We start from the raw sequence: 19,195 nt of genomic DNA on the forward strand, positions 1-19,195 counted from the left end.
CAGGTGTGTCTGACCACATTAACCATGGCTCTGGTCAGTTGATGTCAGGACAGTGTGACAGTGAAGCAGCATGCAAAACTGAAACTGAGGAAGCGAAATGGAATTCAGCCATCATCCATTTGATTTGATTTGCCCCAGTGATTCTTCTACTGTGATCTGTCAAAGCGGCTGCTGCGCATTAATGTTTGTAATCTTTCTTGATTATCAATTTCTTGTACAGTTTCCAAAACCTCAAACTGACAACATCCAAGAATATTTTGTTCTGTCTTGGAGATAAAAAAATATTACACACAAGATCTAAGAATATGATCAGATTCGTTGCAGATAAATGTATAATAATCACTCGTTGCAGCACGACTGACAACGTTCACGTTGTGTTTTAACTTGAAAGTTTCTTTCTTCACAGCTTATACTTTGACACAGTAGAAAAAAAGGGTAATCAGATTTTCTCACAAATTTACAACTGTATCTGAACCTGCATGAAAACTGTGACTCTCCTTGTAGATGCCAAACAAAAATACAGTCACTAATGAAGAAACCATTTAGGTAGTAGAAATAAAAAAGAATATAAAAAAAGTAATTTGTAACAATGGTACATACCCACCCAATGAAAACCCATCACTTTCATTTACTTTAATTCTACATTTAATATGATGAAAACAAGGCCCTGTACAATCCACCTTAGCAGTGAGTACAATAATTATTTTACAATTTGTACACATTAGAACACGGTGCTAGACTGGTTCCACCTGTCGAGAATGTAAAAAAAAGAAAAAAAAGAAAAAGAAAAAAGAAAAATCCTCTTCGAAACCTGCACCACTAGGAATCTTCCATTCAAAGAAAGGAAATCTTTGTTTTGGCCAATCACTGAGCAGACCTGAAGTGAAAAATGTGTCACAAGAGATCACGCTGCATGTATGGAGCTTTTGTGTGCACATGTCCCTCGATTGATCCATTAGAGAAAAGCATGCTGTGAAGCTACAACCCTTGATCTCTGTAACCCACGACTACAGACCTGGACAAAATATTGAAAATGGCATTAAATATTTCAGCTGAGGGAGGCGCACTTAATTAACATCGGTAATTAAAACAACCTCAAAATGAATTTAAAAAAACAAAACAAAAACCCAGACATACTTACAACATAAATTAAGCACTCATGTTTTCATCAAGTACTCAAAGTGTATTTCCTGCTGCTGCAAACCAGGTCTGTACCAATTTACACTTTGTCCTCTTCTTGAACGTTAAACTCCTCTGGAAGGAATAGGCCAAGAGTGTCTGTCGACCTGAAGAGCCGCCATTGTGCCACAAAACACAAACATAACACACTGACATCAACATTAAAACAGGGGAGTGAATTCAAATGTTTTCTTGGTCTCCATGTTGCCGCATGTTTGCATTAACATGTTGACGCTTGTTCTCTCCACAGCATGTCGTCGAATGGCAAACAGGCTCGCCCAATTCTCTCCAAAGGCCACAGGAAACATTAATTTATACAAAACTAGATCCCCTTCTTTCATTGCTCTCATCAGCAGAAGAAATCTAATATTGCTAGAAAACTCCCCCATCTTATGCCTGTTTATTTTTACTTCTTTTTTTTTACACAATTTATGGAAGAAAATGTAAGCTTCCCAGTGTTTCCCAGAATCAATGATGAAAGCACATCCAAGTTCATTAAAACGCATAGCAGTCCACAAAAACAAGGCTCTCAGTTTCTCTCAATATGATGTTAGCTTCCATTCAATTAACTTTTTTTTATGCTACGTAAGTGTACACTTTACGGTCCTCTGGTGTTCGAGCCAAATATTCCCTCTCAATGAGTCCCTCGATCCGTTTCTTGATGACTACAGGACTAGGGAGGAATCGCGCTCGCAACTGCTGTGTGACCTACAGAGGACAAAAAACACAGAAATGAGAAAATTCAAGGCTTCATTCAAGTCTTTTGTTCTGTCCAAATATCATCACTCATTAAAACCACCATTTTCGTCTCTAAGTAGACACATTTTAAAAATGTTCATTTTGGAGTCATTTTCATTTTCCTAATGAGAAGCAGAAGGCCTCATCATTTGTACATTCCAACATTCACCACTAGGGGGCTCATTGAGGAGAAACTAATGTGCTCTGCGAAACTGATCACTGTGAAAATGATATTCTGGCATGTGGCAGCTTAAGGATTTATAGTAAGGTGTAGTCATTTCCCCCCTTTAACAACTGACCTCTGCTACTAGGATGTTGTGCTGCATCTTCTTTCTCGACTTCATGATGCGAACAATAGCAGCTTCGATCTCATGCTTTCTGTCGTCGTCCACTTTCTGTCGAGTCTCTTTCCTCTCTGGGTCCGACTCCCCCTGTTTAGCAGCCACTGAGAGGTGCACAAGAGAGAAGGTGGATTAGGAGTTAGATTTGAAAACCACACATTGCTCATGAATAAGTTTTAATAACTCCGTTTGACACAGAGTTACTGACTCGAATTGTATTGCTGGAACATTTAAATTGTATAACTTGTGTGAATATTATAAATGAACACAGCAGTTAAGTACCACCAACAGCTTGAATCAAATGAAACAAAAGTGACCAAGTAGTTCAACTTACACAGGTTCTTTCTCACCCACACTCTCATGATGTGCACATACAGCAACTGTCCTATATTTCTGATTAGGAATAGCTCTATATCACTTCTTCGTGGAATCATAACTACTCTTTATTGCCATTCTATACGCATATCTACTTGTTTGTCTTTTTTACAGCTCACATCTGCTATATTAAATCTTCAACAAGCTAAATTTATGACATTTATGACATGACATTAAGCTGTTGGTAATTGCACATCATTGGTCTTTGATGTATTCCCCTTTGTTCCATTATGAATATAATCACAGTATACAAAGTTTGACACAAACTGATAAAGACACAACAAACTTCAGTATCTATCGATACAGACTCCAGTGTGATACAGTTGTTTTGACATCTTTTTTAATTTTACTAATGTATTAACTCATTTGTGTTCATGCATTTACCAACTAGTCATAACCAGCCTAGTCATAAAACACAACTCTCCAACTGTGCACCAAATATTGAGCTATAATAAAGATGAGATGAACAGCCGACATTTTTCCTTTGCTGGTATCTACTCCACTCATTTTGTTTATTGGCTCATCCTCATTTCTGATACAACACCAGGACATTGAATGAGTGTTTCACGAGATGAGATTGTGAAAACGTTTTTGCTACAAGTATTCAGGACAAATCCATGTGTAAAATAATGTTAAGTCCAATTTATACTCCTCCGTAAAGTGCTCTACGTCGGTTATGGAGACACCACTACGTCGCCAGAGAGCCTCTCCGTCATCTCCGGGTGCATGAAATATTTTTTAAGTGTCCGTCACTCCGTCAAGGAACAGTGGAGACGGCAAGGGCTGCGATTGGTCCTCAGGACAGACTGAGATAACGCTGCTCTGTGCCGGCCACTGTGCGCACCGAGCGCCGACAACGTCGCTACCAAACTATAAATACGTCATATCTTAATGCACAAACCACGTTTAGACTCTAAATGGCTCAATTGATCTTAAAACTGTGTTCCGGGACACAGAAAAAATATTTATTTTAGGTGAGAAACGGCCGCTGTTTCAATGTTATTCAGCTGCAACAACAACAAGAGTCTTTCTCTCTCGGACGCCATTCATTGCTCACTGTAGCCAGAAGCACAACAACCTTGCGTAGCGACCTCTACTGATCGGGCGGGAAATTGCAGTGTGTATCCGGCCCCACGACAGAGAACTATGAAGGCTCGAGGGGTCTCCGTGGTTACGCAGTTGGTAAACACATAACGTAGTTTTAGAAGTATAATGTGGCCTTTACCTGTCTGGATTTTGACACGATGCAGTTTGGAGGTAAACTGGTCATTCACTGTAAACACATGGCCATTTTCGATTTCCTTGGACTTGGGCTCCTTGGTGAGGACTCGTTGAGTGGGTTTCCCACAGGCCAGTGACTGTAGCGCTCGCACCAGTTCTCTCTCTGGGATGTCTGTCTCCTGCTGGATCTCCTGCAAGTGGAGAAGTTAAGTACAAGGATATGAAAATACAATTCTTCATCTATTACATTCACTTCATGACATTATCATTCACTGTGGAAAACTGTGAAGTATTTCAAGTAATTAACTTGTGTACCTCAAAGGTGGACTTGTCCCTGTTGTTGAAAAGCATGAGAATGGTCATTTGGAAGGTGGAGACCTGCAGGATGTGCTTCCGTGTGTTGGAGCCTGTTACCTGGGCTCCTCCCACTCCGACCTCTGACCCATCGTCCTGACGACATGTGGTGTTGACAGGCCGCAATGTAAAAAAAGAAAAGTAAGACTGAATCTCGTAATGCAAGAAATTAGGTTTCCCGATCCTACAACTCTAAAAACTAGATCAACTTGTTACATGTTATTATATTTACCACCACTGAGTGGTAGTCAGTTTTGCATACAGTTCAATGTTGCAGTTTATACTTTTACAGCGTTCTACACAAACCAAAAAGAAAAGAAAGGAAAAAGAAACATGTTCAACTACATCTGCCTCATACCTTTTTGATGGGACCGTAGAAGGTGGCATTTAGATCTGCAGAGCCCATGTGGTGCTGCAGTGTGAGTTGTCTGCCGCTGTGCTTACCAAGATAAAACCTACAAGCAGAGTTCAGTCATCTAGGTCAGTCTAGTCCATGTGTTACAATTAATCCAACTAAGTGTTACATGACCTCGGAGGAGCCCTTACTGATATGACATGATATAACTGTGTCTATTCTAACAAGTCGCTTATCAATGTGACAGCTTTTCAAAAGAAGAATTCAACTCGTCTTGAAACACTGCATATTGTTTTTTTTGGATCACGGACATCAAAAATGTCTGGATTAAAACAAACAACAACGCACAAATAGAAACAATTGACCTTTAATTCTGTGCCGTAAACATATTAAATGACCAACCTCCTAAAGACTTCAAATGCATGTCTTGGTGAAGGTGGGATATTGCACTTGGGTGTTGCTGATTGTGTTGGCCAGTATCCTGTGGTAAGGACTCTTACAGTGAGATCGACTCCTCCAAGTGACACCTTTAGTTAGAAAAGCAGTCACACAGTCAAGTTTCAAGTCAACTGAATCTTCAGTCGACTGAAACACAGGTGCCAGTATAAACATTTAGGAAAACAGAAAAAATAGAACTTCGATGAAAAGACCTAGGGGCCGTCCACACTAAAAACGGGTTTAGGTGAATACACATACTTTTTTCAGCGCCTCCCAGAGTGGGAAAATCTCAAGCGTATGTTGTAAACGTAAACAAAGACATTATTTCCCTTTCGTTCCCCTAGCTCTCCATTTCTGTTATTATATCTATAATGTGTACAACGTCTTCTCAGTTTTTGGTGTCATGTACAGTTGGCATATGTACTACAAGGTTTAGAGTTGTTTTGACAGAGATATTTCCTGAAACGATGCCGTGTTTGCGGGGGAACTTTCTGAAAACGGCAAAGAAAAATAATGTTTACGTTTCGCAGAGGTGGAAAATGTACTCAAATATTGTACTCAAGTAAAAGTACCAATACTTTGATGAAATATTACTCAAGTAGAAGTAAAAGTAGTCATCTGAAAAAGTAGTTCATTTGAAATGTACTTCAAGTAAAAATTACTTAGTTACTTTGTGTGGGATTGTGAGGGTAGTAGAAATATGACAAAGGGTCAGAAATCCGAAACTATTTTGGAGCTCACGCGCTCGGCACGACACAGGATATTACGTCACTTTTGGTGCGCGCCCTCTATGTTCACGCGCCAGTGCTGGTGCTAATCACATCATCATTTGTCTGGTTCTGGTGTATATTTTCCCCCTGTAGGTCTTCATTGTGCTGAATTTTTATTTTTACTCAGTAACGGATAGGCTTTATAAAGTAACTAAGTACAATACTTGAGTTAATACGTACTCAAGTAAAATACAAAATCCTGATTTTAAATTGTACTTAAAAAATACAAAATACATAAAAAAAAGTATTCAATACAGTAACTTGAGTAAATATAGTTAGTTACTTTCCACCTCTGACGCTTCGTGCCGTTTCCGTCTGGATGTGGCCTTAGATTTGTTGCTTTTAAACTAAGAAGTTTACACAAAAAAATATTATTTTTGAACTAATAATTACTAAAATTCCGATAAAAATTAATTTAAACTCGCTTAATCTACAAACAGACTATTCATCCCATTTAAGTCTAGTGATAAAGTACCACATGATAGTACAACACAACAGTAAATTAGCACAATGTATTCCCAAGCTAAGAGGTGATTAGGGGTGTCAGTGTTGTAATGTAACAGAATGAGCAGCGGTGTGTAATGTGTCCTCACCCCGTATGTCTGTAGATGTTGTCTAAACTCATCCATTGTAGTGTTAGAGATGCTCATGTCCCGGAACATTCCCTCCAGCTTTGATGTGAACTGACAGCCACACTCAGTCTAAGCAAAAAAAGACCAGAAGAAGGATCACATACAAATGATGACAAAACTGTCACTCACATTACGGTGGTCAACAATTTTAAGTGACAATTTGTAACCGCTTACTGTACGTCTACTATGTGTTAACTTACATTGTCATGTAATATAACATTGAAATCAATGTCAACTCAAAATCCTAGATTAATCATAGATAAACTAATTTCAGATAGATCAAAAAATTCTAAAGAATGTGACTCATCACGCTCACCTTGAGCTTTGAGATCATGTTTTTCTCCGAGTCATCAGATACACTCTTGTTGGTGAGCAGCCTGCGGGCCAGGTGCTGCTTGTAGTACCTCTCAAACACGTCCTTCTCCTGCATGAAGCGGAAAAGCACCATGGCCTTGTCCAGTATAGTCTCCACCTCTTGCTCCGTCAGCTGGATCATGCAAACAAGAGTGAGGACAGACTCAATCATCTCCATACTTTGTCAGACATAACAAGCAGCTGAATCAAATTATTCTCACCAAATCATAAATAACTACATAATATGTTTAAACCAAATATGTTAACGGCAGCTTTAGTGCAAAAAAAAATACATGTTCACAACTTCAGTTTATGCCAATATTCTATTTCACCAAGTCATTAAAAGTGCTTTGTGGCAATGACCTACATCTATATCACAGTGACAATAAAATGTGTAGTCTTAATTAATCAAATCACTCCTTGTTTAGGTGATATGTGATGGGGTTTGGCATTAAATACTGAATAAGGAGGTCACTAACATGTGTGCCATAAGTAAAAAAAAAAATTGAGTGAAGGGCTCACCCCTTTGACGCCTTTCTTCAGTTTGTCATCAATGAAGAGTGAGAGGTACTCGGGTGAGCGAGAGTTAAGGTTAAGGAAGTACTCAAAGTCACCAGCGATGGTTTGTTTGAAGAGTCGATCATTATTGAACGACTCCTGAAGGAACCGGTCAAAACGGGACTTCAGGTCCAGCAAACCCTGCAGGGTGGAGAGAACGAGACAGCGATGAAGAGGGAGGAAACGGCAGCGGTTTGTTTAAGCAGCAGTTTAGCAAGTAAAGCTCCAACAGTAGCTACAGCAGAGAGATAATCTAATCAACAAAACACAAAGGCTGTAGTCTCTGTGATGAGTGTAAAAGCAGGAATGGAACACAGGAGCATCAAAAGAACCACATCAGTTTCTTTTTTCGATGTCGCTAATGACTTCCCACGTTATTCAGTGCAAAAACACTGTGCGGTTGAGGGCACAGACCATCATGGTTTGTGACCACTAATTCAGCAGGTCTGCTAGGAAGTTATGGGTCTGGCATTATGGTCAAGGCTCGGCACGTGATGGTGTGCTACTACTACTTCATGATCTCTAACAAGGCTTTTTCTGCCTCATTCACTGAAAATACTTGTGTGATTAACAATGCGCTAACTGTACTGCGACTTCTCCTGATAACATTTAGCATTTTACCTGAATGTAGTCCACAGGGTTCTTCCCCTCTCCCTCCTCTGATACCAGGGCCTTGCCTTGCTCCCGCAGATACGAGCTCATACATTCACACATGGTCTTTAGCCCGTTGGGAACTCGGCTGAACAGCTTGTACATGCACGCCAAGTCTGCAGATATTCATGAACACAGACACAGATGTATTTCTACCAACTGAAAGTGAGCCGAGATCTGCTGTAAAGAGGTCAGACATGCGAGTGAACATAATACTTAAAACCGATGTGAAAATATCAGACTTACACACCTCAAATTTCATTGTTTCTATTCATGAGAGAGGTGAACTTATTGTAACTGCCTTACTGACCTAGTACAACATGTATTGTTGGCAAGTGACAGTTTCAACTGTATATTTAAGAGGCATTTGATCTCTCTGTATTGTGACATTAACTTTCACTTTTTCTCCATAGAATTTAATTTCTGTTGATACCAACTAGGAATGCAGAAAACATGAGGTGTGAATCGCACCAGTTGGAGAACTTACCGTCTGTTTTGCCATTCTTCAGCATGTGGACCAGGCCCGAGTTCTCCATCTCCACAATGGTTTTCATGTGTTTAGAGATAAGTTCTCTTTCCACCACCTTCACAATAGGCTCCTCGGTGGACTTATCCAGACAGTGCATCACCCGCTCAATCTCTTCATTAATCCTGGCTTCCACCTTCTTTATATACACACTGGCACTGTTTTCTGCAAGGAACTTTTGACTCTCCATCTGAGGAAAAATAAACATGTTTAGCTTGTACAGGAGACACAAATATTTCCTAAAAAACCTAAGGATATTGTGTAAAATATTTGAAAAAAACATGTTAAAAATATTAAACATATTAAAAAGCAATCATTGCATTTTGTTCTTTAGTTTTGAAAAACATTAACATTGGCACTGTATTTAATTTTTATGGATCCCAGAAAGGGAAGATGTAGCCAAAGAAACAACAAACATGGATGTAAACAAATGATACAGTCAGGGGGAATTTTGCTCTCTCACAAACCTGGAAAAATTCTGCAGACATTTCTAAGAATGGTGCCTCAAAGTCTTCTTCATAAACAGATCTCCCTTCAAGACCGAGGATCATTAACATTTGGCAGGCATTTCTAATGGCTCCCCTGGAGGAAGGAGGAACACGACAAATATTGTTGACAGAATCGGTAATGAAAAAACGCTTTGATAAATCGAAACAATTATGAACATTTGTGGATGCTCAAGTCCTGTTAACAATGGCTGCCAGCAAATTGTGATTATTTGTTCATGGAAAAAAAAACAATGTTTTAAAAATGTCCTTTGTTTCAGTAAAAATCCTAGCAGTTGTAACTGCAGCAGATCTACGTGTTTTACACGTGTTTATTTATGATTTTACTCACTTTCACTTTAATTATTTGACTGTGGATGACATGGAATCCATTTTCTTCAAATTAATTAATTAAATGTGTCAACACAACCCTGCAGTTAGTCAGTAGGCAGTTTTACGACTGGCTGTGTTTGCAATTTACCTGTCCACGACCTCCCCCTTCCTCTCTCGAGCGATCATGTCCAGCAGGGTTTGTCGAAGATGATCTCTGATGCAGCCGTATCGAACCACCTGATCCCTAAAGATAATAAGACCCAGGTTGTAGACATTTTCTACGTTGTTCTGCTGCACGTATACGCGGTCCTGAGGGGGAAACACACAATACACTAGTAAATTAAAATAAGTACAAGCTCAACTGTTGTTACAGAATACATTTTAAGCCATTACCAATTCTTTGTGTACTGCATGACTAAGGTTGAGTGGTGAATTTGATGTCTGTTACTAATGGATCCGTCTTCAACTTACGTTGCTGTAATGTCTTAAATCATTACAAGTTTCTAACTAATAACTACTGTTATTAATCCATTGATTTGTCTTTCTTTATTTGTCTTTGAAGTATATACAGTATGACCATTGACTAACCCCATGTTTCCCCATTATAAGCACCAGGAGTACAAACTACCTCACAGAGTGTAACTTAGCTTAGTGGGAACTTAAGTGTGTCACATATTTATGTGTAATCACAGTGATTGCGAATAGTGACGTAGTCAAGCCAATTCAGGTTTGTATTACTTTAAGCAAACAAAAGGTTCTCTATCAATGGCACCATTATGACTATAGATGTGAAAGAACAAATTATGCATCTTCACTAAAATACAGACTAGTATTCATTTATATAATTCCACTGGTACACCTGATGTGCTATTATTCACTTCAGGATGACGAATATTTTTAGTAGTTTATGTAAATGTGTTGTGAAAAAACAATGGCTACTTACCATGTACATCAGGATGTCTCTGATCATCACCATGGCTGTCTGATGGTCGTTCCAGGCCTGATTTAGGGTTTGGAGGAAGTTATTGTTTAAGGAGTTCAGGACATCTTCTCTGACCTGTGGGTGAATTAGACAAACGTGTGAGAGGACATCTCACATAATGGTTCCTGCAATATTGGTATCAACATAATGCCCGCGTCTGATGATAAACAACAAAAATCAGAAAACATATTCATCAACAGGAAAGAAGCTCCCAAATCAAGCTGACTCTTAACTGGTCAGGCACACAACAGCTTGAAAAATAGTCACACTGCAGTGTGACTCAGCACTGTAAACCAAAGTCTCTAAAGAGTAAGACCGACACACCAACCTCTTTTTTTTCTCCTCAGAAGAGAAGATAAATTTTCAAATTCTCCTAATGTTACTTGAGACCAACCCTCACAGACTTATTTCACAAATCAACACCAAATGCTGCATGTGTAAGACAGAACCCCCATCCCAATAAAACCCATGTCTTCGTATGAATAATACATGCATTAGGATTCAAATGCATTAAACAAAAAAGTTTCATAAATGTCATATTAATTCTATAATTATGCTAAACAGAAATATGCATTACTTCTACAAGTTATGCCAGAGACACAAATTTGCCATGAAATAAGGTGGACAGGATTTATGCTTCTGCTGCCTCGTTTTCACCTGCCTGCCTGGTCAGTGCTGGGCAGCACAAACTGAGCTGTGAGTCTAAGCAAATCAGTAATCCTCAGGTCAAACATAAAAACGACACACATGCAGAGTGAGTGTTTATAGTCAAATCAAACGGTTGAGAGGCAAAGGAAAATCTTGATTTGAGTTGCTTTCAGAACTAAAGCCACTGTATTAACTGGCATTTGTCTTGCCGTCACTGAGCCAGAAAGACAACAATGCGACTATGAAGCTCTTACTTTGAAAGTTATACAAAGATCATTATTACCTCATAAATCCACACTTCAGTGTCACTTCTTTGATCTAATCTTTGTTGACAGCATCTCACTACTAATTAACCAAGCCTCTTAAGTTCAGGATATGCATTTAATTAAGGCGTAAAACCATCTGGCTGATATGCAAACAGCAGCCTGCTGAAACACACAACACAATTACCACTCAAAGACCAAAAAGCAGATGCAACGATGTGACAGAAAGAACTCTTTTATGATCATTAATGAGTTTCACAAATCCCCACTAGATAAGACAGCAGAGTTTGTATTTCCCAAATTTCTGCTTTTCTGACTAGACGGTCGTGAGACAGGTTAGTTTTACCCTCCTGATGATGTGTTGTTGCAATAGTAATGCTGTCTGGCAAATTAACAAGACTGAAATGCTGCATGCTGGCCTTTTATATTCAGTATTTTTGTATTTGTATTATGGATACATTGTCGAGTATCTTTAGAATATACCAATTTAACACGAGGGCATTATTAGGCATTTAAAAAATATTAAGAGCTCACATGGCTTAGAAACTACTGTTAGAAACTACTAGGTATGCAATTCTACACAGGCCTTGTCAAAGTGACTTTTCTGTCACTGTGTGATCATGTAATCTCCGTTCGCCTTACTTTATTGATAAGGTGTTCAGTGACGACCTCTCTCAGGCCCGTGTACAGCTTCTCTCCGTGTTTGTGGAGCACCATTGTGTAGGCATTCCTGTACAGCTCCTCAAAGCTCAGGCCACTGTTATTCTTCCTCTGTATCTCCTGAATGGCATTTTTCAGAAGGTCCCAGATGTTGTTGACGTATTTCTCATCCATTGTCATCTGCAAAAAAGAGCCCATAATCAATTGAACAAAATCAAAATCACCCATGATGATTTAAAACAATACATGATAAACATGATATTACCTATACATAACCATACATTCAGTTTTGAATGTATTAATGGATGACTTACTTATTGCCCATTCCCACTGGTCAGAAAATCTTTTTTATTTATTGGTTTAAACAGGGTTTTTCACCAGTGGTAAAGTGTTCAATTGCCAAATGACTCTGAATTCACGATGTGTGCCATGTTGACAACATTAGTTCAGAGGGGTCGCCTGCAACCAACCTCCTATTGGCAATACCAGCTGTTAATCACACAGAACTACATTCATATACCTTACTATATTTATCTAAATGGGAACCTTTAGATAAATCAATACAAAAACTAAGGGAAATGTTACGCAGTCTGAAAATATAAGGTAATATGTGTGGGGAAGAGTTGTTTTTTTTTTTTTTTTAAATGAAGCAGGATCTTCACAAAACTTTAAAGTTCTGGAGGATGTCAAGAAAGAAAAAGCTGCCGTGCATCACACAGTCCCAACACGTCAGCTACAGCAATTCCATGCCAGCTCATTTGAATTTCAATTTCACAAAATGTGCTTTACTACACCTGACTTCTATTCTATTGTGTCAAAGGTTAAATTTGACTTCTTAGAAGTAAATCGTGATAGGTTGATGTTATTATAGTATCTGCGGTAAGCCTAGTTCCTTCTTTAATAGGTACAACGGTGTCTTCTCATTTACTTGCTTTAAATTTACCTTGACATCTGAACTAAAACTTCATTAATCTATTATTTATTGGATTAAATTATAAGACTATATATCTCAGACATGCTAAAGGCCAAATACTCAATTTACGTGTTTCTCAAGTGTGTTAAAGAAAGATAGGGAACCCCTGGTCAGCTGAAATTGTGTTATAGTAATACAGTAGCTTCGACAAAAAATAGCAACTCCGTAAACAAGGTTTGAAATTAACCTGCGTGTTTATTTAACTTAATATTCCAAGGAATAATATCGTTTAGCTTGATGAAGCACAATTCCACACAACTTTCTCGGTACAATTCAAAAACAAGGGGCTTCAATTTTAAATGTTTATATTCATTGATTGAGCTATCAGTGACACAAATACAGAACAGATGACTTTCAAGTTACTAGCTAAACATGAAGAAAATGAGCTGAAGTGTTTCACTACCAGCCTCAGGTGCTGCAGGAACCCATTATTGTTTGGGTTTCCTGCAGGCCAAATACATGTTGGCCACTTTATACATGTACCATGAGTGCTTCTCCATCATGCACAGACAAGTCTGAACACATGCATGTCAAGATGCTGCCCTGACAGCAAGTCTGTCCTGATTGAGCTGCACACAGCAGGTTCATAAAGACACTATTTTAATGACTACAAGCAGACTACCTGACCTACATAACAAGCACACATTTTCATATAAGCAGTTATTGTACAGTCACACTCAGCAAGTCACAGACAGGCTAAAGTGTACTATAATGCAGAATGAGGTCAGTTAATAACTAAGACCTGACAATGACTTGTAGACAAAGGGAGTGCCAGACTGACGAGGAGTTGAGTGTAATTTCACAATGTCACCCAACATTTAACAATAAAAAGCGAGACTGAATCAGAGTCACTAATGCAATCTCAACGGACGTCAGATGGTAAAGTGTTCGTTAGCATACACGAACAGCTGTGATAACCCTGTTAATTCGTTTTCGCATGCATTTGTAAACCGAGCGAGCATCTTCTTACAGAAACGTCAGTCACATTCAGACCTCAGACAAATCAACGCGTGATGTCTGTGATAAAAAAGCAGTCAAAACAACAAGTGTCAAGAGCCGGGGCTGACGCTAGCCTCGAATTTGTCGACTGACCCGACCTGCAAGCTAATGTTTCGGGAGTTGTGAGGTATTAAAAGTTTTATTGTTGAGTTATTAGATTTAAACTCCGAGATTAAGACAGCTGCTTTTCTGACTGCCTGGTTAATTAACAGTGGGTGATAATGTGCATTTGACGGCTCCACTTTGTTTACGTTTAGTCAAGTCATAGCTGGTGCCCAGCTGGTTAGCCTGCTAGCATTTAGCCAAACAGTTCAGACCACGGTGGTCGAGTCACCGCCTGGCGGGCAGGCAGAGCACCGATAGCGGCGTGCACTTACAGGAAAGGCCCTTATCCTCATTTTGGTGTCCTTCTTGGTGCCGCCTTTGCTGAGATTGGACATGGTTGCCTCGTCCGTGGGCTCTGTATTCATATGAAAGTGCTCTCCGCGGAGGGACGGGGGTGACTACTGGTTTCAGGAGCAGCCGACGAGCTTTCACTCGACCTCGTAGCTCCGCGTCCCGGCACCGCAAGTTTATTGTTGACAGCCAAACGCCAAATCTGATAGTTCTTCATGCAGCAATGGCGGAATACCTGCAGTTCTCATTGCGCAGAGCTCACGCACTCCAAATCACGCGAGAACACAATCACTTAGAACAACTTCTCAACTTCACTCATGCAAAATGAATCACACGACTTTTAACACTCAGTAATAACAATACTAATATAATAATTATTAAGTCATGCGATTCACGAAAAAAGCATGTTTCAGTAAAAGTATGAATATATGCTCAGGAACATGTATTTAATATTTAATAAATCCAAACAATGAAAACAGGGTTGTCAGAGTTGGTTGTCAATTTACCAATATTATTAGAAAAACTAAAGTATCTCCCTAAAATCACTAGAGAAAATAGCTGCATATAGGAATGTAACCTCAATAAAGTAAAGCAGCAGCTTATGATTAGCAAATAAACATAATGTGTTTATTTGCTAATCATATATATATATATATATTATATGTATTTTAGGTTTTTTGTGTGTGTGTGTATTTTTCCACAAAACCACCAACATATTCAGACCTCAGTACCTCAAAAACATACTTGTTTATAATATTTATATTATAAACAATATATTATATATTACATTTATATTTATATATATGAAGGGGATTTGTCTAGGACTGCAATGATTAATCAATTATTAAAGGTCCAGTGTGTAACACAGAGACGGATTTATTGGCAGAAATTGAATTATTATATGTGTTATAGTCACAGGCCTTGCGTTACACAGGCTGACATCGTATGTCTCCATGTTTCTACAGCAACATGGAGACTTTTTGGTGAAGACCAATATAGTTCTCTGACAAAGAAGTGGTCAGTGATGAAAGATGTCACAAACTCTCACAGACTGGGGCTTTAATCAATTGCTAAAATAATCAATGGCCGACTTCCATCCATTATACATTATCAACAGCCTTATCCTCTTCATCAGGGATAAAGCATCAAACTCAGTCACAGGAGGGGACACCATTTAAAACATGGTCTCAGTCGTGGGTCAAACAGATTTAACATTTATTGAACGGTCTAAAACTGACTATGTTTCAATCAGAAATATTAATTTGAACAGCCAGACTACAAGACCTTTTTCTAGATAGATTAAATACGATTTAAAACATTTTTTATTCGCATTACCGCTTGAATATATAATATGAATATTAACTTTTTCTTTTACTTTCATTAATTCTGTACAAGCAATGGAGCGGGCGACTCAAATATGTTTTTTTTTTTAAGTCACTTCATAACAGGTGAAGACAGTAATGAAATGTATTTTATTTTTGCACTTTTTTTTATTCTTTATACATGAGGTTATCTGAATTTTATGTGTCAAATAGGTTTTTCTGCTCCAGATTAAATCCATCAGGGTGACATAATATTGCAGACCCCTGTAATGGACTCAATGGAATATTAGATTTTAATCAAGACAAGACATCAGATGTAATGGTTTCCTTTCCTTGCTTGAAACTCTCACACCATTATTCTGAAAGGTGAAAATACTGCCTCTCAGTGGAAGATTAAGTGAATAGATTTCCATCCCACAGCCCCCAGTGTTTTAATGATCATACGGTGAGCCCCCAGCAACAGGGGCAACCCACAACACTTGTGCTGAAGTATACATTGCAGAGTGTAGGTGACTCTTAACTGCATGGTGTGTTGTGCACTTTCATAAACATCAACCAAGAAGCCTTTCACCAGATTTATTAAGAAAGAAAAGAAAAACTAAAATATCATCCATTTGTCTCCTTGTCAAAAATGTCCTCGTTCAACACATCTGAATAAGAAAAGACCACTAGCACTCTGAACTCAGCGAAACAAATCTACAAATGACTGGATTTAGTCCTAAATGTAAGCATTATTTATACATTTCAGATTAGTTTGGGTTCTCATCTGTGGTCAAATACCACATGTACATATATATATATGTATACATATATATATTCCCTCTGTCTTAACGTTGAAGCTCGGGCTCGTTCAAACATGACATGAAAGAAGGAGAACAGGATGTAACCACTTTAAAAACATTACAGAAATTAAAGTACTCACCATTGTAACAATGGCAGACAACCGAATAACATTTTCTTTAAAAACTTTGATATTTACAGCAATTACACTTTTGTCACTTTGAACAATTGATGTCACATGTGATTGTTACAATGACATTAAGGACAATTCCTGCTGCTCTGTGATGATGGAAAATAGATTGGGTTCATACTTCCTGAATAAGCCGCAATTTCAGACCGGGTTACGATGTATGAGAAAAATTTTACATGGAGATAGCCCTCATCAACACGCCAACATTATAAAAAAAAAGAAGAAGAAGAAGAAGAAGGAAAAAAAGAGAATGTAAGTCTGTTTTTCAGTCGCACCTTGGCCAGGAAGTAGAAAATGTTTGCTTGGCACATGTAGCCCTGACGTTCAAAATCAAACAATCAAACAAGGGACAGATTCACACTCGGTATAGAAAAGTGACACATGTTGGGGCATCCACAGCAGTAAGTTGACGAATGACTTTGGGGGCGGGAACAAAACCTAAAGGAATAATTTAATTGGAGGCAGAAATATTTACATAGGAATCACTGCAACAGCACAATACTTTATATTGCACATGAAAAAGGCAAGTACGTATGAAACAGTGGTTTAAAAGAAAATAAAGGATATGAGAAATCACACGAGGTCGTGAAAGAGTGGCTATTCTATAAATACATCTGTATGCCCTTTAAGAAACGTCTTTTAAAGATATTATATCCATGTAGCAAACCATTGTAGATTACATGATTTCACCCAGTCTTGCTAATGGATTTCCCCGTGAAGGAATAATGCATACATTAAACCAATTCTCCGTTAATGCATCCTCATGAGAGACTTTCAAAGAAAGGTTATTTATATAAATCTTATGATTGCAATAACTTCCCTTCTCCTACCTGCACTAACATTACCTGGGCTCCATAGACGAGGAGATAAGGGATTCTAGCAGATGACTTCTGCCTCTCAGATCGACTCTAGCGCTGTAAAGTCTGCTTCCACTAAACATTTCTCTCTTGATCTTACACCGACTACCTCCAGCCCTGTCCCTGGCTCATGTTCTCACCCACACATCCATCCACTCACTCGCTCAGTAACTCTCACCTCTCCACACACTGCCCACATACAGCGCTGTACACAGCGGCGTCCTTTACAGAAATCTCTCTCTGTATCTAACGATTCTGTGGTTTTTCTGGTGTCTGCAGCATTTTCTATTTAAAACACTGTGAGGTAAAACTGAATATGGCATATTGTAACACAAAACCCCACAGCTTCTTACGCGTCAGGTTTCCTATGAGGCACAATCTGAGAGCTGAACTCTTTGAAGGTTCCAAACATTTCCTTTGGAGTGCAGCAATAATGACCTGTTGATGCGTTCAGGAAAGAGTAATTTCTAGGATGGCTATTCCTTCTTAAAAACAGAGAATAGGTGCGATGGCGACTGAAAATAAACGGTGTCGTATCTGTCAAATATCTGCTAGTGGTTACACGCGACTTTAAATGACATGACATCTGAGGTCTTCACACAGTTATTTTCGCAAATATACATCTTCTGAGCATGGCGGTCATTCAGTCAACACACTGATACTCAAACTCTGTCTATGACAAATATACAACATACACACTAAACCGACACTTAATTTCTATATATTAAAAGCTCTAATAAAGGCAGCAAAGATGCGCAATAAGGCAGATCCATATGACACACTCGGTGACACACTCCAAATAACACGCTCTATTCTGGCACATATACACGTACATATATGAGGTGGATTTTTTAAAGGGCTTCGGTTGCTCTCTCTGAAAAGTTTAATAAGGAAAATGTTAAGTGGGGGGAAAAAACGATGAGAAAAATAAAGTAACTAGAGGTTTAACATCAGACAGACATGAATATGCAGAGGGCATATGTTTTTAATATCCGACGCACGAGAGCGAGCTCAAGGAAAAACTGGGTAAAGTGAATCACTGCACTAAAATGTTGACTAAGCAAATGAGCCAAATCTCTCTTGTACAACTTGGTGCTCACGGATTAACTAAATATATTTTGAAAAGCTACAAAATACAAAACTGCTCTGATGCTATATATAAAAAAAGAAAAAGGACTGCATTCATTTCTTATTTGTGAGCCATGGCGAAATCAACAGTGAACCAGATTAAAGGAATAATACATGAGGTAACCACACAGCATGCATTCAGAAGCATCAGGTGAGGGACAATGACGGTTGCTTGTGTGACCAAAGCTGAGCCATTTAAATCAATATAAGATACTATGAAACATTTTACACAAAACTATAGCACTTTATCTCACTGTTACATGGTGGAGTCTTCTTTCCATAACAATGAACGTTTCCCTCTCTCTCTTGTGTCGAAACACTTGTGTGCACGTGTGTTTTTACAATCTTAATCAGAATCAGTCTTGTACGAATGATCTTTATTTTTTTCCAGTGTAGCTGCTGAAGAAGATAAAGTCACCACCTTCTGCTTTCCTGAACTGGAGACACGAGCAACAACGTAGCATCTATTCACTGACTCGGCTCAGGTGGATCCACTTGTTTTTAAATCACTCGTCTTGATTCAATTGGTTCGAAGCTTTTGCCCTGTCCACTCAGCACAGCCTGCCAAGCATCTAAGTGACTGACAGCAGAGAGACCGCTCCCTCTGAGGTCACTAAAAAGGTATCCTCGGCCTCTTATTGGGCCACAGAAAACTTCAGGCGAACCGCTGGACGCCCCCCCGCTGCA

At 38.8% G+C, this 19,195-nt stretch overlaps 1 protein-coding gene across 1 annotated transcript; it reads right to left on the minus strand.

Moving 5' to 3' along the window:
* Positions 1–671: 671 nt before the first annotated feature.
* Positions 672–14,375, minus strand: cul3b (cullin 3b). The gene is made up of 16 exons (XM_083887385.1): positions 14,213–14,375; positions 11,846–12,043; positions 10,254–10,367; positions 9,459–9,619; positions 8,960–9,074; positions 8,454–8,682; positions 7,937–8,082; positions 7,280–7,456; positions 6,720–6,890; positions 6,365–6,472; positions 4,966–5,090; positions 4,567–4,663; positions 4,170–4,304; positions 3,859–4,045; positions 2,217–2,362; positions 672–1,887 (listed from the first exon to the last, which is right to left on the minus strand). Exons 1-16 carry the CDS (start codon positions 14,303–14,305, stop codon positions 1,756–1,758), a joined length of 2,334 nt encoding a protein of 777 aa, XP_083743511.1. The 5' UTR covers positions 14,306–14,375; the 3' UTR covers positions 672–1,755.
* Between the last annotated feature and the right edge of the window lie 4,820 nt (positions 14,376–19,195).

This window comes from Microchirus variegatus (genome assembly GCF_963457635.1).
Source record: "Microchirus variegatus genome assembly, chromosome: 3".
Classification (NCBI taxonomy): Eukaryota; Metazoa; Chordata; class Actinopteri; order Pleuronectiformes; family Soleidae; genus Microchirus; species Microchirus variegatus.

Coding starts and splice junctions, on each gene's coding strand:
- cul3b (XM_083887385.1), bottom strand. CDS start 14,305: ATGAATACAGAGCCCACGGACGAGGCAACCATGTCCAATCTCAGCAAA. Junction 6,473..6,719: donor ACATGATCTCAAAGCTCAAG/GTGAGCGTGATG, acceptor TTTTTTGCTTAG/ACTGAGTGTGGCTGTCAGTT. Junction 4,664..4,965: donor GCATTTGAAGTCTTTAGGAG/GTTGGTCATTTA, acceptor CTCTGCTTGTAG/GTTTTATCTTGGTAAGCACA.